The 20,149-nt window shown below is 67.4% G+C and overlaps 1 protein-coding gene across 1 annotated transcript; it reads right to left on the reverse strand.

Annotated features, from left to right (window-relative positions):
- Positions 1-1,887: 1,887 nt before the first annotated feature.
- On the reverse strand, positions 1,888-18,823 carry VSTM2L (V-set and transmembrane domain containing 2 like). The gene is made up of 4 exons (XM_075517208.1): positions 18,715-18,823; positions 7,918-8,087; positions 6,630-6,680; positions 1,888-3,178 (listed from the first exon to the last, which is right to left on the reverse strand). Exons 1-4 carry the CDS (start codon positions 18,821-18,823, stop codon positions 2,867-2,869), a joined length of 642 nt encoding a protein of 213 aa, XP_075373323.1. The 3' UTR covers positions 1,888-2,866.
- Between the last annotated feature and the right edge of the window lie 1,326 nt (positions 18,824-20,149).

A 20,149-nucleotide genomic window follows, 5' to 3' on the forward strand; every position in this document is an offset into this window, starting at 1 on the left:
AAGCTCGGCCCGTTTGCAAGCAAGCCCAGGGGCTTCTCTGCTGCCCTGCCCGCACCCTCCTCCCCGGGCAGGCACCCGAGCAGCCCCCAAACCCACCGGGGCCCGGGACCGAGCCAGGGGCAGCACCCCAGGGTGCGGAAGGGGTGCCCAGCCCGCCAAGCACCCTCGCCATCGCAGAGGAGACCCGGCCCGCGGGGGCAGCTGCTCCCAGCTCCGCAGAGCTGGAGGGGCCGTGCGGGGGAACGGCCCTCGCCAGGCACAGCGAGCAGGGCTGCCAGCCGGCTCACCCCGCTCCGACCACCCTCCCCGGGGACGGGGAGCCGAGAAACCCGCGTCCAGCCACCTCCTCCCTGCGCAAACCCAGCCCGGGACACGGGGAGACCCCGCAGCCGGGGTCAGGGCACGGCCCCACCTGCAGCCCCCGGCGTCGGGCGCTGCCACAGGGCTGCGGGCAGATCCAGCGGGGCCCTCTCCTCCTGCTCCCACTACCAAGATTTCATATAAACTCAGCAAAATTAATCTCTTCTAATAAAACCTGTTATTTTTAAAGCTCGCCTCTAGGTTTTGCAAATTACTACACCACACAGCAATTTGTTTACTCTCCATTTGAGGTTATTTGCAGCCTCTTACCCTCCCCAAAGCAGCTTCGGCTCTTCATTTTCCTCCTCTATAGGCTGTTTTTTACTGCACCAGTGGCCAACGCTTCCTCTCCCCCCCCCCAGTGATACACGGTCCCCTGACACAGAGCATCCGAGTGCAGCACAAGCCCCTACAGCTCCGCCGGGGAAAGCAACGGCGCGGCAGCTGGTATTGCTTGTGGCAAAGCAGAATTTCCAACAACAGCCCCCTTGCCCTGCAGCTGCTTAATATTTTTCCCCTGATAAAGTACACGGCATGTTTACAGGCTCCCGTGCCATTTTGCTCCCGAGACCACGGCTCTGCAGGCGAGACCCACAGCGGGTGGCAAAGGAGAGCACGGCCCTCGCCACGTCCCACGGTCACCAGCCGCACCGTGCCCTTCCTCGGCTGCCGGTGCTGGCTGACACCAGGCCGGCGGCTTTTGCTTTTGTTACTCTAACGCATGACAAATCGCTTCGTGTCAGCGAAGTGAGAGGTGAGTGCCACAGAGCTCCGGGGATTAATAAGCTGCAAAGCAGACGGGTGACTCCTGGCAGCGGGGGCCGAGCCGGGCGCTGCCGATGCTGGGAGCTCCTCTCCTACGGGGGGGCAGAGCCCAGCCCCAGGGGCAGCCAGCACCCCCGCGTCGGGGACCCCCGCCTCCTGCCCACCTGGGGACAAGGCCTTTGCTCCAGGAGCCCAGGCACAGGTCAGGGCTGGCACCCAGCAGCACAAAGAGGGGCCAGAGCCCCAGCAGCCCACCCAGCCTCCCCATTGCACCCAGCACCCCACGACCACAGTGCAGAGCAGCTCCCACTCACCTGGGACCTGGCCGTATCCTGCACCCACAGGGCAGCACCACCCAGCTCCCCAACAGAGCAGGGAGCTCCCACCCAGCTCCCCAGCTGCAGCCTTTAAATGCTCTGAGCCCTCAGCTGCGGGTGACACCACCCATGCCCACGCCCACGCCCATGCCCATGCCATCCCAACCCTATCCCCATCCCCATCCCCATCCCCATGCCCACCCGGCCCCAGCCCAGCACCCAGCACCCTCCAGGGGCAGCCCCAGCTGTGCCCCTCTTTAGCCAAGACGGTGCCAAAGCCACGTCCCCTTGCCACGCCAGGGACAGAGACGGCAGACCCGCAGAGGCTTTGTTTAAAGAGCTTTATTAGCTGCAGCAGGTCTGGTGGCGGCAGGCGTGGCGGCGTGGGCGAGCAGCGGCAGGGGAGCAGCGCCTGGCACCCAGACAGGGAGACCCGGGACCCCCCTCTCCCTCCCCGCGGCCCCATCCCCAGCGGCGGTGTTTACCCGTGGGGGCACCAGGGACGGGCTCTGCCATTTGCACGGCGACACGGGAGCCCGGGAGCCGGACCCTGCCCGGGGCGTGGTGCAGGAGGAAGGGGAGCTCGGCCGGGAGCGGGGGGCCGAGAGCCGTGCCGGCACGGGCAGCGGAGATGGAGCGAGGGCAGCCGGGGCTGACGGCCGAGCCCCCCTTCCTCCGTGAAATGCAAAGGGACGGGAGGAGCAATGGGTGAAAGCGCCCCAGCTCCGACGGCGCGGCTCCCCGGGCACACACGGACCGCGGGCAGCTGCCCGGCTGGGCGATGCGCGGCACAGCCCGCAGTGCCACAGCTGTGCTGGGGAGCGTGCCGCGCCGTGCCGTCCTTCCTCCGCTGAGCTCAGGCCTTGACGTGCTGGGGCGGCTTTGGGGCAGGCAGGGGCAGGGAGAGGCGATATACGCGGTCTGTAAGATGGATGCTGGAACTTATATACGCGCTGCGGGGCTGGAACAGAGCAACTAAACTGGGCCTCCTACGGGAACGGACGGTTGGTTCTGCAAAGCACAAGGGAGGGCAGGGTGGGTCCCGCGGGCAGGGGGGGCCCCCACCGGGCACGCAAAGCTGGGGCGCAACGCGGCCCGTGGCGCTGCGGATGGCAGCGAGCGGCGGGGTACCCGCCCACACGGGGCCGGTGGGGATGGGGACCACCACGTGTGGGCGTACGCCCCGGGCACGGTCCCAGCGATGCCCCCCCGGCGCGGACTCGGTCCCGCTCCCACACCGAGCCCTGGCGCCGCTGCGCCACGGGGCTGGGGAAGAAACCGAGCCGGCAGTGGCCAGTGGGAGGAGGGGGCGGTGGGTGAGACAGGGCGGTGGGGCCAGTCTCTGGCGGGGGGTGCGGGACCCTCGCCGGCTCCGCCGAGTCCGGGGCGGCGGGGGGCTCCGGCACCCCCCCGGCACCGCCCACCTACAGCACGCAGGAGGCGTCTGCCGAGCGCTTCTTCAGCTCCTTCCCGGCTTTGTGGTGGTGGTGGTGGTGGTGCGCGTGGGCTGAGCCCGGCGCGGCGGGGTCCGGCAGCGGGGCGCCCCGCAGCTGGGTGTCCTGGGGGTGCCCCGTGCCCCCCGCCGCCTCCACCCGCAGGTACGCCTTCACCTTGTGGTGCCGTGCCTTGCCATCGCTGGAGTCGATCACCCGGCACTCGTACGTCCCCTCGTCCGCCGGCTTCACCCGTGACAGCCGCAGCTTGTGGGAGATGTTGCTGCCGACCACCTTCACCACCTGCAGTGGAGCAGATGGGGGGGGGTCAGGCGGCCCCCGGGACCCCCACAGCCCCAGACGCCGGGGTCAGTGCCACCCCCGCACGCGTGCCACCCCGCCGCGCCCCGGCCACGTGCGGGGGAGGACGTGGCGAAGGAGGGCGAAGCCAGGCCGTCGGCACAGGCGGCCCCTGGCCCCAGCCCCGGACCGCGGGATGATGGAGTCCCTGGCGTGCGCCCGGCCGTGCGGGGCTCAGAGATCGATGCGGAACCACGCCGGCTAATTAGCTTTTCTACCAAATTGATTCGCTCTCAGTATTTATCACCCAATGAAATTTAAGACTTACTCAGTAGCCAGAGCTGCGGCTGCTGTTGGGCTGGGTCAATAAATCAGATTTATAACCCGCCCCGAGGCCCCTGGCTCTGTTCCCTATAATCACACTGGATGGCAAAGGCCATTTTTCTACTTGCCGCTGCATTTGTTAGCTGAAGATTTTATGGTGTTTAGAAATGGGGCTGGGAGCCGCAACCAAAGAGCTGCAAACTCCCGCAAACTCCTTTGCCCAAAAGGCAAAGGAGACAGCACCAAAACGCGGGCGGCAGCGCGGGGATGGGGGCCCCGTCACCGGCCCCTCCGCCGGGCAGAGCTGCCGCAGCCACCAGTGCCTGCACGTGCGAGCACATGCAAACACACGCGAGCACACGTGAGCACACGCGAGCAGCTGCGTCCAGCCGCCCTGTACACCGCGGGCTGCTGAGAGGCGGCCGGTGCTGCACGTCGTGGCCGGGGCCGCCCATCGTGGGCTCACATCGTGGCCCACATCGTGGCCGGGGCCGCCCCAAAGCGGGGCTCCGGGGCTGCTCAGAGCCCACGCGCAGCCCCGAGCACCAGTCCTGCAGCGCCAGGGACGCGGCTCGGGGGGGCTGGTCCCGTGGAGGGGCTGTTTCTCCAAGGACAGGGCAAGGCAGGCTCCGAGCTGCGCCCGAGACGGGACGGGGGCGGGCGGGGGCTGCGCACGGGGGCTGCGGGGCGGGGGGAGGCGAGCTGCCGGGCCCCGGTACGAGCGTGCCTGGGCGCCGAGGCCGTCACGGGAAAGGAGCTTCAAAAAAACCCCTTTGTGTCAGGAGAGCAAGGAGTCACTTACCGAAATTAATGGCTGGGAAATTGAGAACTAATAAAAGAAACCCCCAATTTGCTGGCGCTGCCGGCGGCTGTGGAGCTGCTGCCCAGGAGGTCGCAGCCTCGGCCCACGGCTCGGTTATGAGTGGGAGGGCTGATTTTATGACCGGTCATGACAGTCACAGCTTCGCAGGCTCGGGCAGGGCCGCGCCAGCCTGCACTGCCCCGTGGGAACAGGGGGAGAGACCCCGGCGCGGGTCGGGACGGACAGACGGCTGCAGCGGTGCCCAGCCCCAGCTCGGCACTGCAACGCGCTGCTGCTCGGCGGCAAAACAGCGGGTTTAAAGAATTCGAGGGGGAAAAAATAAATGCAGACCCATCGCATGTGCTGCTGCACGGTAAAGGGCGGGAGCGGTTTCCCTCTCTGCATCTCCGCGAAGCGCGGTGGCTCCGGGCAGCGTCGGCGCCAGCGCCTGCAGCACCAAGTGTGTTTTGGCGGATAAAAAATGGCCAAGGGGTGCCTGACGCGGTGGTTTCTGTGTATGATTTACATCGTCTCGCATTGTTTGACGCTGCCGTTTGTTCTCAGTCAATTGCCGCCGTGGCTGTAACGCACGTTTTATCAGAACCGCTCGTGGTGGTGTATCGCCCGTGTTCATTTATCTCCTCCATTCTGTAAACACTTAATAATCAAGGACATTTAAAATAACAAAAAAAAACCCCAACCCTCAAGCCTCTCCCTGCTGGCCTGATCTGGAGGAGACAGCAGAAGCATCGCACCCCGAGCGCTTCAAAATAAATCCTGGTTACACACGCGCATACATCGATTACATTCCGGCGTGCAATTAACTGCCTAATTATGCTGAAAAATGCGATGGCCGAGCCGAGCGGGAGTGCTGGCCCCGGGACGGCTCCGCAGCCCTGGCACCTGCCCCGGCCCCTCCTGCCACCCCAGCCGGGCTCCGCGCGGCTGCGCCGGCCGTGCCACGGGACCTGCCTTCCCTGGGCTCTAACACGGCACCAGCTCCCGGCCGCGCGCCCCTGCCCGGCGCAGGATTCGGCCCCCGGTCCCCAGCTGCAAACTGCCCGCAGCCCCCGGTTGGCATCAGGCACCGGGACCCCGACATCCTGGCCGGGGGGAGCAAGGCGCTGTGCCCTGGGAGCAGGGCTGCGGTGGCAGGGGGGGTCCAGCGGCGCTCCCGAGCCACGCAAGCCGTGTTTTGCAAAGCTCGCTGCCGGCTCCTGCCGCCCGTGCCGGGCAGGAGCGAAGCCAGGGGCTGGCAGCGCCCGGGCTGTGGCCGCTGCGGCAGCAGTCCCGGCGCATCGCTGCTCACGGGGCGGTGAGCCACAGCACCCCGGCGAGAGGCGGGTCCCGAAGGCACCTGCCGGGGTTTGGACGTGGATTGTCGGCACGTGGCGGTGCCCATCACCGGAGCGGTGACAAGCTGGGCTGGAACCTCAGGGAGCCACGACGCAACGCGATCAAAGGGGATAGGGGCCCCGTGGGGCATTCTTTACCAGCAAGGGAAGCTGCGCACGCTGATCCCCACAGACGGGAGACGAGCGGTGACGCCCTCCATCGTGAAGCTTGTTGGCATTTCACCTGCCGCGGCACGCTGTCATTTCCCGGGGGTGAGAGCCGGGCGGAGGGGCTGATCCTGGGCACGGGCGATCCTCGGCCCCGAGGAGCCCTGGGTGCGTGGCGAGCCCCGTCCCCCCTTGCTCACTCGGCGAGGGGAAAACGGAAGAGCGAGAAGAGGCTGCCAGGGCAGGGGCGACGGTGGGAAGCGCTTTCCAATATTGCCCCCTTTCTGAGGCACCCCCAAACGCGGAGCCCCCCTAGGCGGGGAGGGCCGGCAGTGGGGGGGGCACGCGCCTGTCAGCGGGAGGCCAAGAGCATTTATTTTATTTAACTGATTAGTGTCTCCTCGTTCTGTTCACAGGAGCCTAAATGGCTTTGGGATGCTAATCCGGTGAGTAAATTAGATTATTTTCTCTTTAGCGTAAACGGGTCCCTCAGATGCCGACAGGAGCCGGACGGGGCTCGTGGTCCAGGCTGCGACCCTCAGCGCCGGGGGGAACAGGGGAGCTGCCCCTCACCCTGGCTGCTCCCAGCACTGGGGGGCGAATCCAGACCACCCACCCCGGCGTCGCCAGCCCGCGGCACGGCAGCGCCGGCGGGACCAGCGCACCCTCCGGGACACCTCGTCCGGGGCACCTGGCCTTGCAGACACAAACCCAGGAGACCCCCCCGTCCCCCGAGCTCCGTGCAACGCTGAGCGCCGGCATCGCGGGGAAACGTTCCAGCCGAGCCTCGACCAGCGCCCCTGCAAGAACCGTTAGCCAAACTCACGCTTATTTTTGTCGCGTCCTTCCCAGGCTCCTCCTGCGGCGATGCTTTCAGCTGTGGGAAGAGCAGGATGGGGAGAGAGACCAGAGAGGGAAGAGAACCCGTCAGCTCAGCTGGGAGGAGGCAGGAGCCCACCGGACCCCTGCCCGCCCCTGGGATGGCTGCCCCAAGTGGGCTGGCTGCCCTGAGCGAGGAGGAGGAGGAGGAGGAGGGAGGAGGGGGCCGCTCAGCCCCAGCAAACCCGGGCACCCAGGGCAGACGGGAGCCGCGCGGGGCAGCCGGGAAGGGGAGGGAATGGCAGCACCAGAGCACCGGGGAGGATGGGGTGCTCGCCCGCGGGTCCCCACCACAGCTCGGCTCTGTCAGTGGGTGCTTGCTGTGACCTGGGGATGGAGACCTGCCTACCGCAGCATCGCCACCGCGGCAGAGATCCTGGCCCCAGCCCCAGCCCCTTCACGGCCAGCACCTGCCCCCATTACCATCGACGTTCCCGAATGGACGTTTCCGAATCGGGTAGAGAGCCGGGCGGCACCCCGGGTCCCCTTCGGCAGCCGCCGGCAGCACCAGGGCCCCGGCGTCCAGGGTCCCCGCTGCGCCACGCAGCCCGCTCCCGTGCCCGCTCCCCACACCGCGTCCCCACCAGCCCTCGCCCCTTCAGCCCCCGCAGCCCCCTTGGCCCCCAGCAGTGCTCCCAAGCGGCAGCGCTTCCCCGATGCTTCTCTCAATTTATGGTAATACCAGTAGCAGCTCTGCCAAAGACACAATAATAAAGGCTCATTAAAATACCTAAAGCTGCCTTCCCATTATTTGGCCCTTATCTCTGTGTGAACAGAAAGAGAAATAAAGAGACAGCTGTTTGCCGAGACCGATACACATGGAAATGGGGAAAACAAGGGAGGGCCGGGGGCGGAGGATGCGGGAAGGATGCGAGGGGACGACTTCGCGATGAGATGGGAGAAGGCACGAGCACAAAGACAAAGCCTTTGCCGGGATCAGTCCCAGGGGACGGGCCACGCGGCCCCTCAGCTAATTGCGAAGGGCGGCCAGGACAGCCCGGCCCCACCAGCCCCGCGCCGCGGGGCAGCCTCGGCGCAGCAGGACGCCGCGCACCCCACGTGCGATCCTGCGCCGTGGGACCCCCAGGCTCATCCCTGCCCGCGAGCACGGAGCGGAGTGGGGCAAGACCCTGCCGTCTGCAGGTTGGGTCAGCGCTGGGGACGCTGCTGCGGGATGGGGTCCCCCCCTCAGCCCCAACAGCCGCTGCAAGCGAACCCCGAACGAGGGGCGTTACCTGGTTGGAAGCCCACTTCTGTTTGTCCGTCCAGTCCTTGTGGTTGCGGACGTACCACCACTGTATCTCGAGGGAGTAGGAGGGGGAACCGCTGCCTCGGAAGGAGCACGCCATCTCCACGTCCTCGCCCGCCTGGGCCGTCATGTCATGGGGGGTCTCGGTGAAGAGGGCTGCAGGAGACAGAGCGAGGGCTGCGGGCGCCTGCAGGGACGTGCCACCACCCCGGCGAGGACGATGCTGCCAGCCACGCGAGCAGGGTCGCCAGGAGCGCCCGGACCCTTCCCCGGCCAAACAGACCTGGCATCCTCGGTGGAGGGGACAGGTCCCTGCCACGCAGGTGGACCCCTCCCATCCTGGCTGTCCCCCCACCATCCCCAGCCCGGCAGAGCCGCCCGGCCCCCCGGCACTTTGCAAAGCGCGACCGGAGGAAAGGCAGGGGGCAGGAGCCTTTGGCCCTCCGCTCTCACGCCACGTCCCGGGACCCCCCGCCCCAGCGTGGGCACGGGACCCCCACGCGCCTCCAAGATGTAATAAATAAATAAAGCACGATCGCATCTCCGCTTAGAGGAGAGCACAAATGAAAAACAAATCCGTGTTTAATGCGGCCCCCAAACAGTCTCCCACATGCCATATGGTTTGCTTTCCTCACTCAAAACAAATATTGTTCGGAGATGTAATTAGAATTCTTTTCATCTCCTCTGGAGAGATTATTGTTCCTCTGTAAAGACGGCCCCAGCGTGCAGGTCACCCGCAAATGTTATTGTCACAATCTGCGGTGGCTTCTCCCCAGCGTGGCACGGGGACAGGGGGCTGAGCCCCCCATGCCGGCACGGCTGGGCCTGGGGCCGCCAGCCTCCCCACGCTCCCCTGCCGCTCCTTTGGCCACGGAGGCGGGCAGGGGCTGCGGGCAGGGGCTGCGGGCAGGGGCTGCGGGCAGGGCAGGGGCTGCGGGCAGGGGCTGCGGGCAGGGGCTGCGGGCAGGGCAGGGGCTGCGGGGCGCGAGGGCCGCCTGCCCTGTCCCCACCGCCCAAGGAGCATTGCTTTGGGGCTGGTGGCAGCACTGGGATGAACCTGGTCCAGCTGGAATCTGCTCCAGCAGGGGCCGGCCAGCCCTGCCCGTCCCCGCCCGTCCCTGCCCAGCCCGGGGGGGTCTCAGAGGCCGGATCAGGGTCCCGCTGTACCCGCGCCGGGTGCCCTGTGCCCTCCTCCTGTCTTCACTGGCCACCTCATGCTGCCGGCGCTGCCGACTCAAAGCTGCCACGTGGGTCCCTCCGGTGCCACCGGAGCCCCCTGGGACACGCGTCCCGTCGGGAGCAGCGTGCAGCTCCCCGGGGCTTGCCACGGAGCCCTGATCCCTTCTGAAAACGAGTGATTACCAGCCCAGATGGAAAAGTTAATACCTTTAATATCTCCCTGTCCCTCCGGACGCATGGAAATCCTATATACTTATCGCTTTCCTTTAATCCATTTTAGCAGGGGAACTGAGGGAGATACCCAGCACAAGGGCTTTAACAAGCCCTGCTCTCTCGGCGGGGTTCCCGGCACAGCTCCTGCACCTCTGGTCACCCGGGACCCCGGGCCGGGGAAGAGCTCTGGCGGTTGAAGGTTGCGGGAAGAGCAGGGGGGTCCGGCGCTGCCCAGCGCCGGCTGCTCCTCGGCACGTGGCAAAGGGCTCATCCGTGCTCCTGCCGCGGTGGTGCCAGGGCCACCATATCCAGCCATCAGCCAACGCTCGCCCACCCATTCCCCAGCCGTGGCCCAGGATCGGGCTTTTGCTCTGCAGGATTCCTGACGGCAGGAGTGACGGCCAAAGCCAGAGGGTCCCGGCAGACCCCGCACCAGCACCCCGGGCCCCTGCGGTCCTGGCTGGGCGTGCGGAGCAGAGGCGGGGGCGACGGCCTGAGGGCTCCAGCCACGTCCAAATTACTCCGAACACAATTAAAATCCACTCCCACAGACGGGAATTTGGCAGATGAGTGGAGAAAAGGCTTGATTGAATCAAGCGCCTTCTTTCTTTCAGATTTTAATTGGGAAGCGTATGTATTAATTAACCCCAGGGCTCAACCACCTCAAAGCGCAGCCAAAGAAGAGCAGGTCCCGCTGGGGACCCGCCGGCCCCGCAGTGTCCGGCCGCCCCACGAGGCAGCCCCTGCCCTGGGAGCCCCCTCCCATGGACGCTGTGGGGACCACAGACCCCACTGCACCCCCCCACATCCCTCCCCATACATCCCAGCCCTTCGTCCCCTCCTCTGCCTCACTGCCCTCCCCCTCCATCCCAGCGTCCCACCCCCGGTCCCCGTGCGGGGAGGGGGCTCCAGGACCCCAGTGCCAGGGGACGCCCATGCAGCTCGTGTCCGCGGGGTGCTGGGCTGTGCTGGCCCCCCCGGCCCCCCCGGGACACCCCAGCCAAGGGGCAGCCGGGCCACCGCCAGCGCAGTCCCCAGCCCCAGAATTGTGGCAGGACAGTCCCGCAGGGCACTACGAGAGCGGGACGCGGTGGAGGGCCCGGGAGAGGTGCCAGGAGAGCGGGCTCAGGTCAGGACATTCCGTCCCCCCGCTCCTGGGGGATTTCCACTTCCCGAGTACGGACGAGTTTCGGGTGAGCAAGACCGAGCGAGCGGGGCAGCCGGGGGCTGGAAGCACACAGGTCACCTCCTCGCTGCTTTTTGGCTGGGAAAGAGCATTTGACGTGTTACAGGGAAAAAGGATAAAGGCTCCTAATAACTGCAGGTCAGCACGTCCTGGGCAGAGCACCCAGAGCCTGGGAGGGGGGCGGCAGACAGGGCCGGAGGTGTCTGCGAAGGAGAAAGCGGCACGGCAGAGCGGATGTGAGATGAGAGACAGACGGGCGGACAGAGAAACTCCGGGTGACGGGTCAGTGCGAGAAAGCAGGCTCACCTCTCCGCCCCTGCCGAAAAATGAGTAGGGTCTGACGGAGGGGGGGACGGCAGCTCCCGAGGGGCAACGAAGCCCTTGTGCCGCAAGAGCCGCCCGGGAGAGCCAGGGCCGAGCCTTCGGGGAAGGAGTGCCTTGGTGGGGCGAGGAGGAGGCAGAGGCATCTTGGGGCTCGGCGTTTCAGGAGCAAGTGACCAGTGTCACCAAGTGGCTCCTCGGCTGGGAGCAGACGCCCCTCGGTGGCCCTGGTCCACGCTCCCCTGCGCAGCCTTTGCCCAGGACGGTCCGTGGCCGCTGCCGGGTGGCCGCGGAGCCAGGCCCCACCGGGGAAGCCAAGAGCTCAGATGTCTGCAGAGCGGCTGAACTCCAGCAGCAGCGTTTAACTGTGCTTTTGCAGGGCGTGCTGAAAATCACCCTTGTGCCGAGCTGACGCGCAGCTCCGTGGGCAGCTCAGCCACGGCTCAGCCCCGCGCAGGCTGCAGCCGGAGCCCCGGCACAGCCGCGTCTGCCGGGCACCCTCCCTCCCACGCGCCGGTCCACGACCGGGCGCCTGAGCGGCAGCCGGCCGGAGCCCCGCGCCCCGAGCGGCGGCAGCGGCCAAAGCAAAGGGCGGGAGCGTCAGACCTGCAGCTGCTGGCAAAGGTAAAATAAAGAATTGCTCGAACGAGGGCCGCTCCGGCCTGCCTCCGCTCGCGCGGCGCAACCGCAGCTGGCGCCGGCGCTTCGGGACGGCCTCTGGAAGCGATGGGCAGCTTGGGGACCCGCTGGAGGCCAGCGGGAAGGGGGCCGTGGCGGCGGGGCAGAAGGGCGGTGGGCGTCCGCAGAGCCCCCCCCCCCCGCCCGCTGCCCCCGCGGGGCTGCCGGGAGGGGACACCCTTGGGGAGGGACAGAGGGGCTTGGTCCCCGTCCCTCCAGCGGCACCACACGCCCTCCCCGACGGATGCCGTGGACCCCGGCCGCCCGGGCAGAGGTGACGCAGCGGGGACGGGCCTCGCCGCACCCCCCAGCCCCAGCCCTGCCCTTCCGCGGGGACCCGGGCAGAGGAGATCCGGGCCCCCCCGGGCAGCCCCCGGCCACGAGCGGCCCCGCGGCCGGGCACGGGCCCTGCGCCAGGGCGACCGAGCTGCCCCGACCCCGCTCCCGCCGGCACCGCAGGCAGGGACAGGGGACAGCCGAGCTGCCAGCGCCGACCAGCGCCCCGGCCCCCTGCCCACCCCGGCCCCCCCATCGCCCAGCACCATCCCTCTCCCCGCCGCTGACATTGGTGCCGCGTCCTCCCCGCGGAAGGGAGGGGGCCGGTGACGGGCTGGCTGCTCCGCGTGCTTTATGGCCTGCTACCTGTCATAAACTGAGAAAATCAGGATCAATAAATCTTCCAGGAAACAAAAATCAGGGGAAATAAAATTAACTCAATGGGGAAACACAGATAAACGGAATTGAAAATGCCTGCTGGGACAGCTTGGTGCTCTCATAAACCGGAGATATACAGGCTGCCGCGCTCCCTCCCCACGGCGGCCAGGATTCATTACCGCGGCCCCCGCTCGGCACGGGCAGGAGGGCTGCCGGCAGCCAGCAGGGAAGGGGGGGCCCTGTCCCCCCCCCTGCCAGGGGCAAGGCCAGGTCGTGCATCGCCCCGGGCACCTGGAAATGTCCCGCTGGAGCCCTGTCCCGTCCCCCAGCACCCCCCGTCCCTGCCCTGGGGAGCCCCCCAGGCCACGCAGCCCCCGGGAGCCTGGCCAGGACCCTGCCCGCTGCCGCTGCCCGCGGCTTTGGGGGAGCCCCGCAAGGAGCCGTGCTGGCTCTCCCGGCCCCCCTCCCGCCGCAGCCCACACAAGGCACCGACCACCGGCTGCTGGGACGGCCACGGCTTAAACAGCGATGTGGGCACGCGGACCGGTTAATGTTTGTGTAAACATGTATTGGAGGGTGATTAAATACGTAGTGGACATTTGCAAATGCATGTTAATCACCTAGTTAGTGCTCGGGCTTGCTCTGTGAGTTATTCCCCCCGCTGAACCGTTTCAGCACTGGTCAATCAGACGCTTCTTTCTCCGCCTAACCGAGCAGGTACCCCTCGGCAGAGCCGCAGCCGGGCCGGAGGGGCGGCAGTGACGGGGGCTGGCTCCGTCCTGCACCGGGCAGGGAGAGGGGCTGGGGGGGGCTGGGAAGCCCCCGGCCCCAGGGCAGCAGGAGGCCCGGGGCAGGCGGGTGCAGGACCGTGCCGCCGGAGCAGCCTCTGCCGCCCCTCGTCCCTCCCTCCAGCTGCCGCTGTTACGCCGTGGGCCGCGATCAAGTGTGGCTTATTCTTGCCTTCACAAAGCTCCCAGTCATAATTCATGGTTTATTATGCTTCGGTGAGTCAAGACACTTGGAGGACTAATTGCCGGCTCAGCCTTGCACTCCCATCATCCGCTCCCTCGGTGGCCCGCGCCCCGGCAGCAGGAGAGCGCCATGAGACACGGCAGGAAGGGAACCGGCTCTGGACGTGGCCATGGCAGCCCTGGGTCCACGCTGGGGTGAGGGGCACCCCAACCCCGGCCAAAGACATGCCCCGGCAGCTCCGATGGAGCCTGGCCCCAAGCAGTGTCAGCAGCCGTGTCCTGCCAACCGCTCGGCCCCCCGGGCCGCGTCCAGGCGAGCTGGTCCCCACCAGCACCCAGACCTGCCAAGGGCAGCGGCAGGTCGGTGCTGCCATCACCACCCGCTTGCCCTGGGGGCCGCACCGCTCTCACACCCGCTCCCCACCACCGGCAGCTCCCAGCACGGATCCCGCCAGGGCCCCCCCGCCATCACGGGCAAAATGAGAGGCAGGAGAAAGCAGCCGGCGCTGCCAGGAGAGCTGAGCCGCTCCCTCCCTGCCGGCTGTGGAGCGTGTGTGTGGAGATCCCACGGAAGGGACCCTGCAGAACTGCTGAGACAGCCGCCACCTCCCCGTCCCCCCCTCCCTGCCGTCCCCACCCTCTCCAGCTCGGTGCCAGGGCTGCCGGCAGTGCTCAGCCCTGCCCGGGGACGGCTGCCGAGGGCCCGCTCCTGCCCCTGCCTGCTGTCAAGTCCACGCAAACCCTGCCCCGCGTCCCCGGCACGGGGCTGGCTCCCCAGCCCGCTGGGTTTGCGCCGCCGCGCACGCCCGCCCCGCTGCAGGAAAAGCAAATGCATCTGACGGCAACCGCAGCCGACGCCTTCCCCTCCCCAGGTACCCACGTCCCCCCCGGCTGACGGAGAGGGAGGGTCTCGGCTGCAGAGGCGCCGATGCCCAGCAGCAAAGGCCCCTACGGCGCGTCCCAGCACGCGCACCAGGCGGTAACCTGGGGAGGGACGGACCCTCCGCGGTGCCCCGGGGCCCCTCCACCCCTCGGCGCGGGCTGCCCATGCAGGAGTAACCCCGGGAGATCAGAAGGCACGGGAGGCATCCCCCTGCACGGACCTGGAGCAGAAGCCCCGGTACTGCTCCACGCGCCGGCTGTGCCGGGCCCACGCTGTCCCCGCGGTGGGGACACGAGGGCTGCTGGCGTCCGCTATGCGGGTTGGGCTAAAGCCTCCCTCCTCTTCCCATCTGCCCATTAACATCTGCGAATGAATCTCCTCCTGACAAGCCCGCGAGCAGGGATGCCGACCCCGGGTCATCAAAAACACATCACGAACACAAACCGATGCATAAACACAGCGGCGCAGCGGCTGGCATCACCGGCGAGAGCGGGGCAGGCAGCTCCGACTCCAGCAGCTGAGCCGGGGAAAGGGCTTCGGCAGCGAGCGGCAGGCAGGGACAGGACGAGGGCCGGGGCTGGAGCCCGGGATGGATCCGGCCACAGACCCACTCAGGCAGCTCCCGGCTCTGCTGGCGGGTGCCGGCCTGGTGAGCATCCGGCCAGTGCTGAGCCGCTCGCAGCCTGGCCCCAGCACCGCGGGAACGCTGCTCTCCGCCGGCAACCCCGCAATTGCCCTTTCCAAGGGAAGCCCCGGGCTGGAGTGCCGTGAACGCCGGCCAGGGACGGGCGGGCTCCCGCCAGGGACGGGCGCGCCATTTCTCTGTCCCTATTTACTGTCATATTAGCAGCAGAATTAGCTCAAATTTGCAGCATAAATTAAAAACAACAAAAAAAATCCAGCTAATTCGGTGATTGTGATCAGGCCAGAGCTCACCTTGCCAGGGAGCTGGAATTAACCTTGAAACCTGTGAGTATTTCTAACAGTGAACCATTACGGCCGGGCTGCCCCCAGCTCCTGCCCTCCAGCAGCCTCCCCACTGCCAGGTTCTACCGCCACGGCAGAAGAGACGCCAGCGGTGAGAATCCTCCCCAGCCCGGCCCCGGCTACGAGGAGCCTTCTGCAGGCAAAGGGGACTTGCTGCTCCCAGCCGGCTCCCGGGGAGTCGTATTCTCAGACAATTCCCTCCCGAGGGGAACGAGGAGGAGCAGTTATTTGATAGTATAAGTAGCAAAAACCTAAAATGGCCTGTTACGACGGCTCCCGGCGGGACCCTCGGCAGCGCTGTGCAGTCATCCTTCAGCCGCCACGCGCTTTGGTGCTGGTGTCTGCCAGGGGATGATTCCCAGCAGGCAGGAACCGGGATGAGGCAGACAGGAGCTCCGCTCCGCTGGAGATCAGCCCCCCCGATCTCACGCCCAGCACCCAAAACACGAGCGATTGGCACCGGCAGCCGCTGCAGAGAGAGCTGCCCATGCCGTGCACGGTGCCGGCGCCTGTCCCGCAGAGCGGTCAGCACCCGCTGCTCACGGGCACAGTGCCCTCCTGCCCGGCTCTGCCTGCCCTGCGATCAGTGGGCTCGTCCCGGAGCAGCTCCGTGCGGAGCACGTGGTGCAAGGCACCAAAGCATCCGGCATGGCCGAGCCCAGCCGACATCCCCGGTGCCCGGCCGCATGCCGAGGGGGCAGCCAGGCAGGAGATAAACCCGCAGCCAGGGGAAACAGCCACGGAGAGGAGGAGCCCGGACACAGGTAGAGCCGTCGGCGGATGGGGCCGGGAAGGCCTGTCCGTCCCAAGGCGCACGAGTCCTTTTCGCACCATGAACCAAAATCCCAGAGCACCCGCGACAGGGAGAGCAGCCGACCAGCTGCCCGGCCCCCTCCGGGTCTCCGCTCCCCGCCCCGGCACCGCCGCACTGCCCGCGGCTCCCGGACCGCGCGCAGCCGCACCGGCTGTTCGTTTGATTTGCTGCCTCGCTCACAGGGAACGTTATGATTAAAATTAGCTGTCACTGTCCTAACGTAATAATTCCCAGTGTCTGGCCCATCGTCTGTCAGCTTCTTCAAGGGAAAAGAAAGCACAGACATTTGATGAGGAGAGGTGTCAGAAGTAATTGCGTTGAATGACTGCACGAACAGCAGCAGGAAAAACACATCGGGTGGAGAATTCCCATCAGGAAGCATGAAAAAATCCGGCAGAATGCAAAGTGTTTATGAAAGTAATTGATAGAATAATCATCGGGGTGTGTGAGAAAGGAGAAGGGCAGCACCCCGGGGAGCCGGGGCACCGCTCCCTCCAGCCTTCAGCCCTTCAACAGCAGCTTTATTGGCGGTGAGACACCAACGCTTGCAAACGATGCAAGGAAGGAGCCAGGCTTCTCCTCCTCGGGAACGCGAGCTGCTCACCGAGCGGCTCTCCCTGCCCTGCTCCGGGAGCCGGCAGGCTAGGAAACCGGCTGCAGCTTCCCAGCTAGCGCCGGTTTGAAAGCCGATGGCACCAGCCCAGCGTGCACAGGCTGTCTGCAACGGGGGGCATGAATAATTGAAGGCACCAGCCTGAGGAGCGGAGAGGAGGGGAGAGGCGAGCGGCAGCGCTGTGGGTAGGGGAGGGATGGCGAGGAGGGATCCTGCGGCTCGGGCGCTCTCCTGGGGGCAGCGGGGCAGACGGAGCCGATCCTCGCTCCATCCTCGCTCCATCCTCGCTCGAGACAGAGCCTTTGCCGTGGGGGCAGGGAAAGGACTTTCTTTGACTGAGACTTTTTCCCTCCCTGAGCAGCCCTGGCTGCCATGTGAGCGCAGGCACATTGCTCACGCCTGCGGGGAGGCAGGGTGGGGGAGCCGCCCTCGCCCCGAGAGGGGTTCACACCCCCAGCCGACGCCTGCGGAGCGCGCCCTGCTCCCGTTCAACTCCCTCGCTGCATCCGCTGCGGACAAGTTAAGGATAACAGCGACCGCGCTCCCGGGCTGTGCCAGACCCTCGCGGCGCAGCAGAGGCTCCTCCAGGCCGCCTGCACCGGGCAGAGATAGCGGCGAGCTCCGGACGCTGCCTGCTGCGGGCAGAGCCTGGCAGGACCCGCTCGCCCCACTGGCCACGACCGAGTCCATCCCACCGGCCCTGGCCCCTCTCCTGCTCCGCACCCCCGACCCGCTGGGCCCTTGCGGTGCGCAGGGAAGGCTGTACCAGCGAGTAATGAAATGATCAATCTCCAATCTGCTAAACAGCAATTTATACAGGTTTTCAGCACACACAGCTTTTATCAAATTGGTATTCACCTACTGAACACAAATGGCTTATTATACATGACCCACTTATTCACTGCTTTTCAGTACCGTTAATAAAGGTTTCTGTTATGATTAAGTGAGTTGCTGCAGAACTGCTCGTAGTAGCAAGCCGTAATGTGGCTCCGAAGTGCACTCGCCCTCCCGGAATATTTCTTCTCCTTGGCTCCCTGCTCCCTCACAGCGACCATTTCACTATTTATTTGCCTATTGCTGAATTTCTGAGGGGAGCAGCAGCGGCTAATGGAGGCTCTTCGCCCACATCTCCTTCCGGCACGCCAGGCCGGCAGGTCCGGAAACCCTCCTGCCTTTCTCCCCCCAACGCAAAGGCAGAGCATCCCTTCCCCGTGCAGGCAGGTACCCACCGGCCCACGCACCGGCCCACGCACCGCATCGCTGCGGGACGCCGCGCCGGCACCGGCACGGCCCCGAGGCTTCCCGTGCCTGGAGGCTCCTCGGGGCAGAGAGCAGCTCCCCTCCGCTCGCCGGCAGCTCCGGTGCCGCGGGAGGGGGACGGCGGCGATGCGGGCAGCGGGCACCCAGCGCGCACCCGGCGGCCACTCCTCGGGCTCAGCTTTAAACCCGCCCGTGTCACCCCGCGGAGAGCGAGGGGGCTCTGTCCCCTGTCCCCTGCTCGGCACCCCGCGGCGGGAACCGCCCTCCCCAGGACAGACTTTTTCGCGGGGGGGTGCAGGAGGAGGGTCCCCTTTCCCAGCCCCCGGCCGGGCTCGGCAGCACCGCGACCCGCCGACCCAGCGACCCGCCGCGCACCGGAGCCGGCCGAGGAGCCGCGGCAGGCGGGGGCGGGAGGCGGGAGAGGAGCCCCGCTGCACCGGCTGGGAGAGCCGCTGCCAGCGGCGTGTGGCAGCGCGCAGCGATGCGCGGCGGCGTGCGCGGGGATGCACACTTGCGCGGGGATGCACACTTGCGCGGGGATGGACGCACGCTCCCTTGCGCGGGGGTGTGCGCGGGGCCGCACCGTGCAGAGCCCCCCCGGGCTCGGCAGCCCGGCGGCGGAGCCAGAGGCCGCCCCCCGGGCCCCAGGGACGGCAGCGGCGGAGCCCAGCCCCGGCTCGCCCGGGCCGCCCCCCGCTCCCGGCTCCCCGGAGCCGCCGGCGCGACGGACCGCGCCGCGCCGCCGCGGGCACTGGGACCCCCCCCCTCCCCACGCCACCCGTCCCGCTGCCCGGGCAGGGGCCGCCCCGCCCCGCCGCCAGCCCCGCGCGGCCGAGACGGCCGGGGACCGGCAGCGCCGCGGGGACCGGCGCCGCGGGGGGGGGGACGAGGGGGGACACGGACACAGAGCCCCGGGAGCGCTCTGAGCGCAGCCGGCCCCCCCCACCCCCGCCCCGGGGCAGCCGCCGCCGGAGCCCCCGATCCCGCTCCGCCGCCCCGGCCGCCGCCCGCCGCCCGCGCTCACCGCTGCCCGCCGCCGGGGCGTCCCACGGGGGGTGCCGGGAGGCGGCGCCGAGCTGCAGGTAGAGCCCCAGGTAGTGGAAAATCCCCAGGGCCAGGGCCAGGCCGCCCATCTTGCCGCGGGCGCGTCTGTCCCGGGGGCGGCGGCGCCGCCGGGCCGAGCCCTGTCCCCGGGGCTGCGCCGCGGTCCCGGCGCCGCCGCGCTGCGGAGCTCTTCCCTCGCGCGGAGGGCGCCGCGCGCCGAGGCGGTGCCGCGGCTCGCCCGGAGCCTCCCCCGCCCGGCGGAGGGATCCCGGCCCCGCGCGCAGCCCCAAAGTTTTTCCCACGGTTCATTCTTAAACTGCGCGGGGCGGGGCCGCGCCCGCCGCGCCCACGCGAGGCCCCACGCGCCGCGCTGCCGCCACCCCCCGCGCCCACGCGAGGAAGGGCCCGGCCCCGCCGGCGGCTGCAGCACCCGGGACAGCGCCCGCCGCCGCGCCCGGCTCCGCCCGGGCCGGGGCCCTGCGGGGAGCGGTGTCCGGAGGGGTCCGGGGCCGGGGGTGCGGTGCCCGGGGGGGTGCGGTGCCCGAGGGGGGGGTGCGGTGCCGGGGGTGCGGTGCCCGGGGGGGTCCGGTGCCGGGGGTGCGGTGCCCGGAGCAGCGCCCGCCATCCCCCATTTCGCTCCCCGGGCGGCGCAGGAAGCGAGGCCGGTGGATTCACCCCGCCCGTCCCACCAGGGAAAAGAAATTATTTTAATAATTTTAATAAATAATGATAAAGGAGACGACGGGATAACGGGGGAGCAGCACTCGGGCTCCCGCGCCCTCGGCCGCTCCCTGCGGCAGCCCCCCCGCTGTCCGGACGAGCAAAACAGTGGCTCGGGGGGGGGGTTGCTCTTTTTTTTTAAATGTTAAGGGAAGACCAAGGGCACAATCCCCCGCGTGTACCGGGAATCGCCGCCCCGGAGCACGCAAGATTCATCTCACACTGAAAAATCCGGAGCTTGGGGCGGTAGGGGCCCAAACAGGCAGGGAGCTCCCGCAATCAGCCCTCGCTGGCGGGAGAAAGGCCGTTCCCTACGACCACGCTGCCAGGCCGGGAACGGCACAGAAAACATTTCATGTAAGGGCCAAGATCCCACTCTCCCTTCAGCCGTACAAAGCTAGAGGCCAAATCCAGTGACAGCACCAGCGCTTCCCCAAACCCGCACCTTGCAGCAGATCAGAACCGTGGCACCGTGGCCTGTACAATTTATGCACCTGTTTTGAAAAGTCTAAAAATGTAAAAAGGAGCCCGAAGGCAGTATATCTCCACCTCAACACCAAGCTTCATGGCTGAAGGGAAGGCGCAGACTTCACTCACACGATATTATCGGTGTGCTACATAGCAATCTGAAGGATATTTGCTCTCTAGATAAACAGTAAAATCAGATTATTTCAGGTGTTTTCTGCCATGAGGTG

The sequence above is a fragment of the Mycteria americana genome, chromosome 14 (genome assembly GCF_035582795.1).
Source record: "Mycteria americana isolate JAX WOST 10 ecotype Jacksonville Zoo and Gardens chromosome 14, USCA_MyAme_1.0, whole genome shotgun sequence".
Classification (NCBI taxonomy): Eukaryota; Metazoa; Chordata; class Aves; order Ciconiiformes; family Ciconiidae; genus Mycteria; species Mycteria americana.

Coding starts and splice junctions, on each gene's coding strand:
- VSTM2L (XM_075517208.1), bottom strand. CDS start 18,823: ATGGGCGGCCTGGCCCTGGCCCTGGGGATTTTCCACTACCTGGGGCTC. Junction 8,088..18,714: donor CGCCCCGGCGGCGGGCAGCG/GTGAGCGCGGGC, acceptor TGTCTCCTGCAG/CCCTCTTCACCGAGACCCCC. Junction 6,681..7,917: donor AGAAGTGGGCTTCCAACCAG/GTAACGCCCCTC, acceptor CTCTTCCCACAG/CTGAAAGCATCGCCGCAGGA.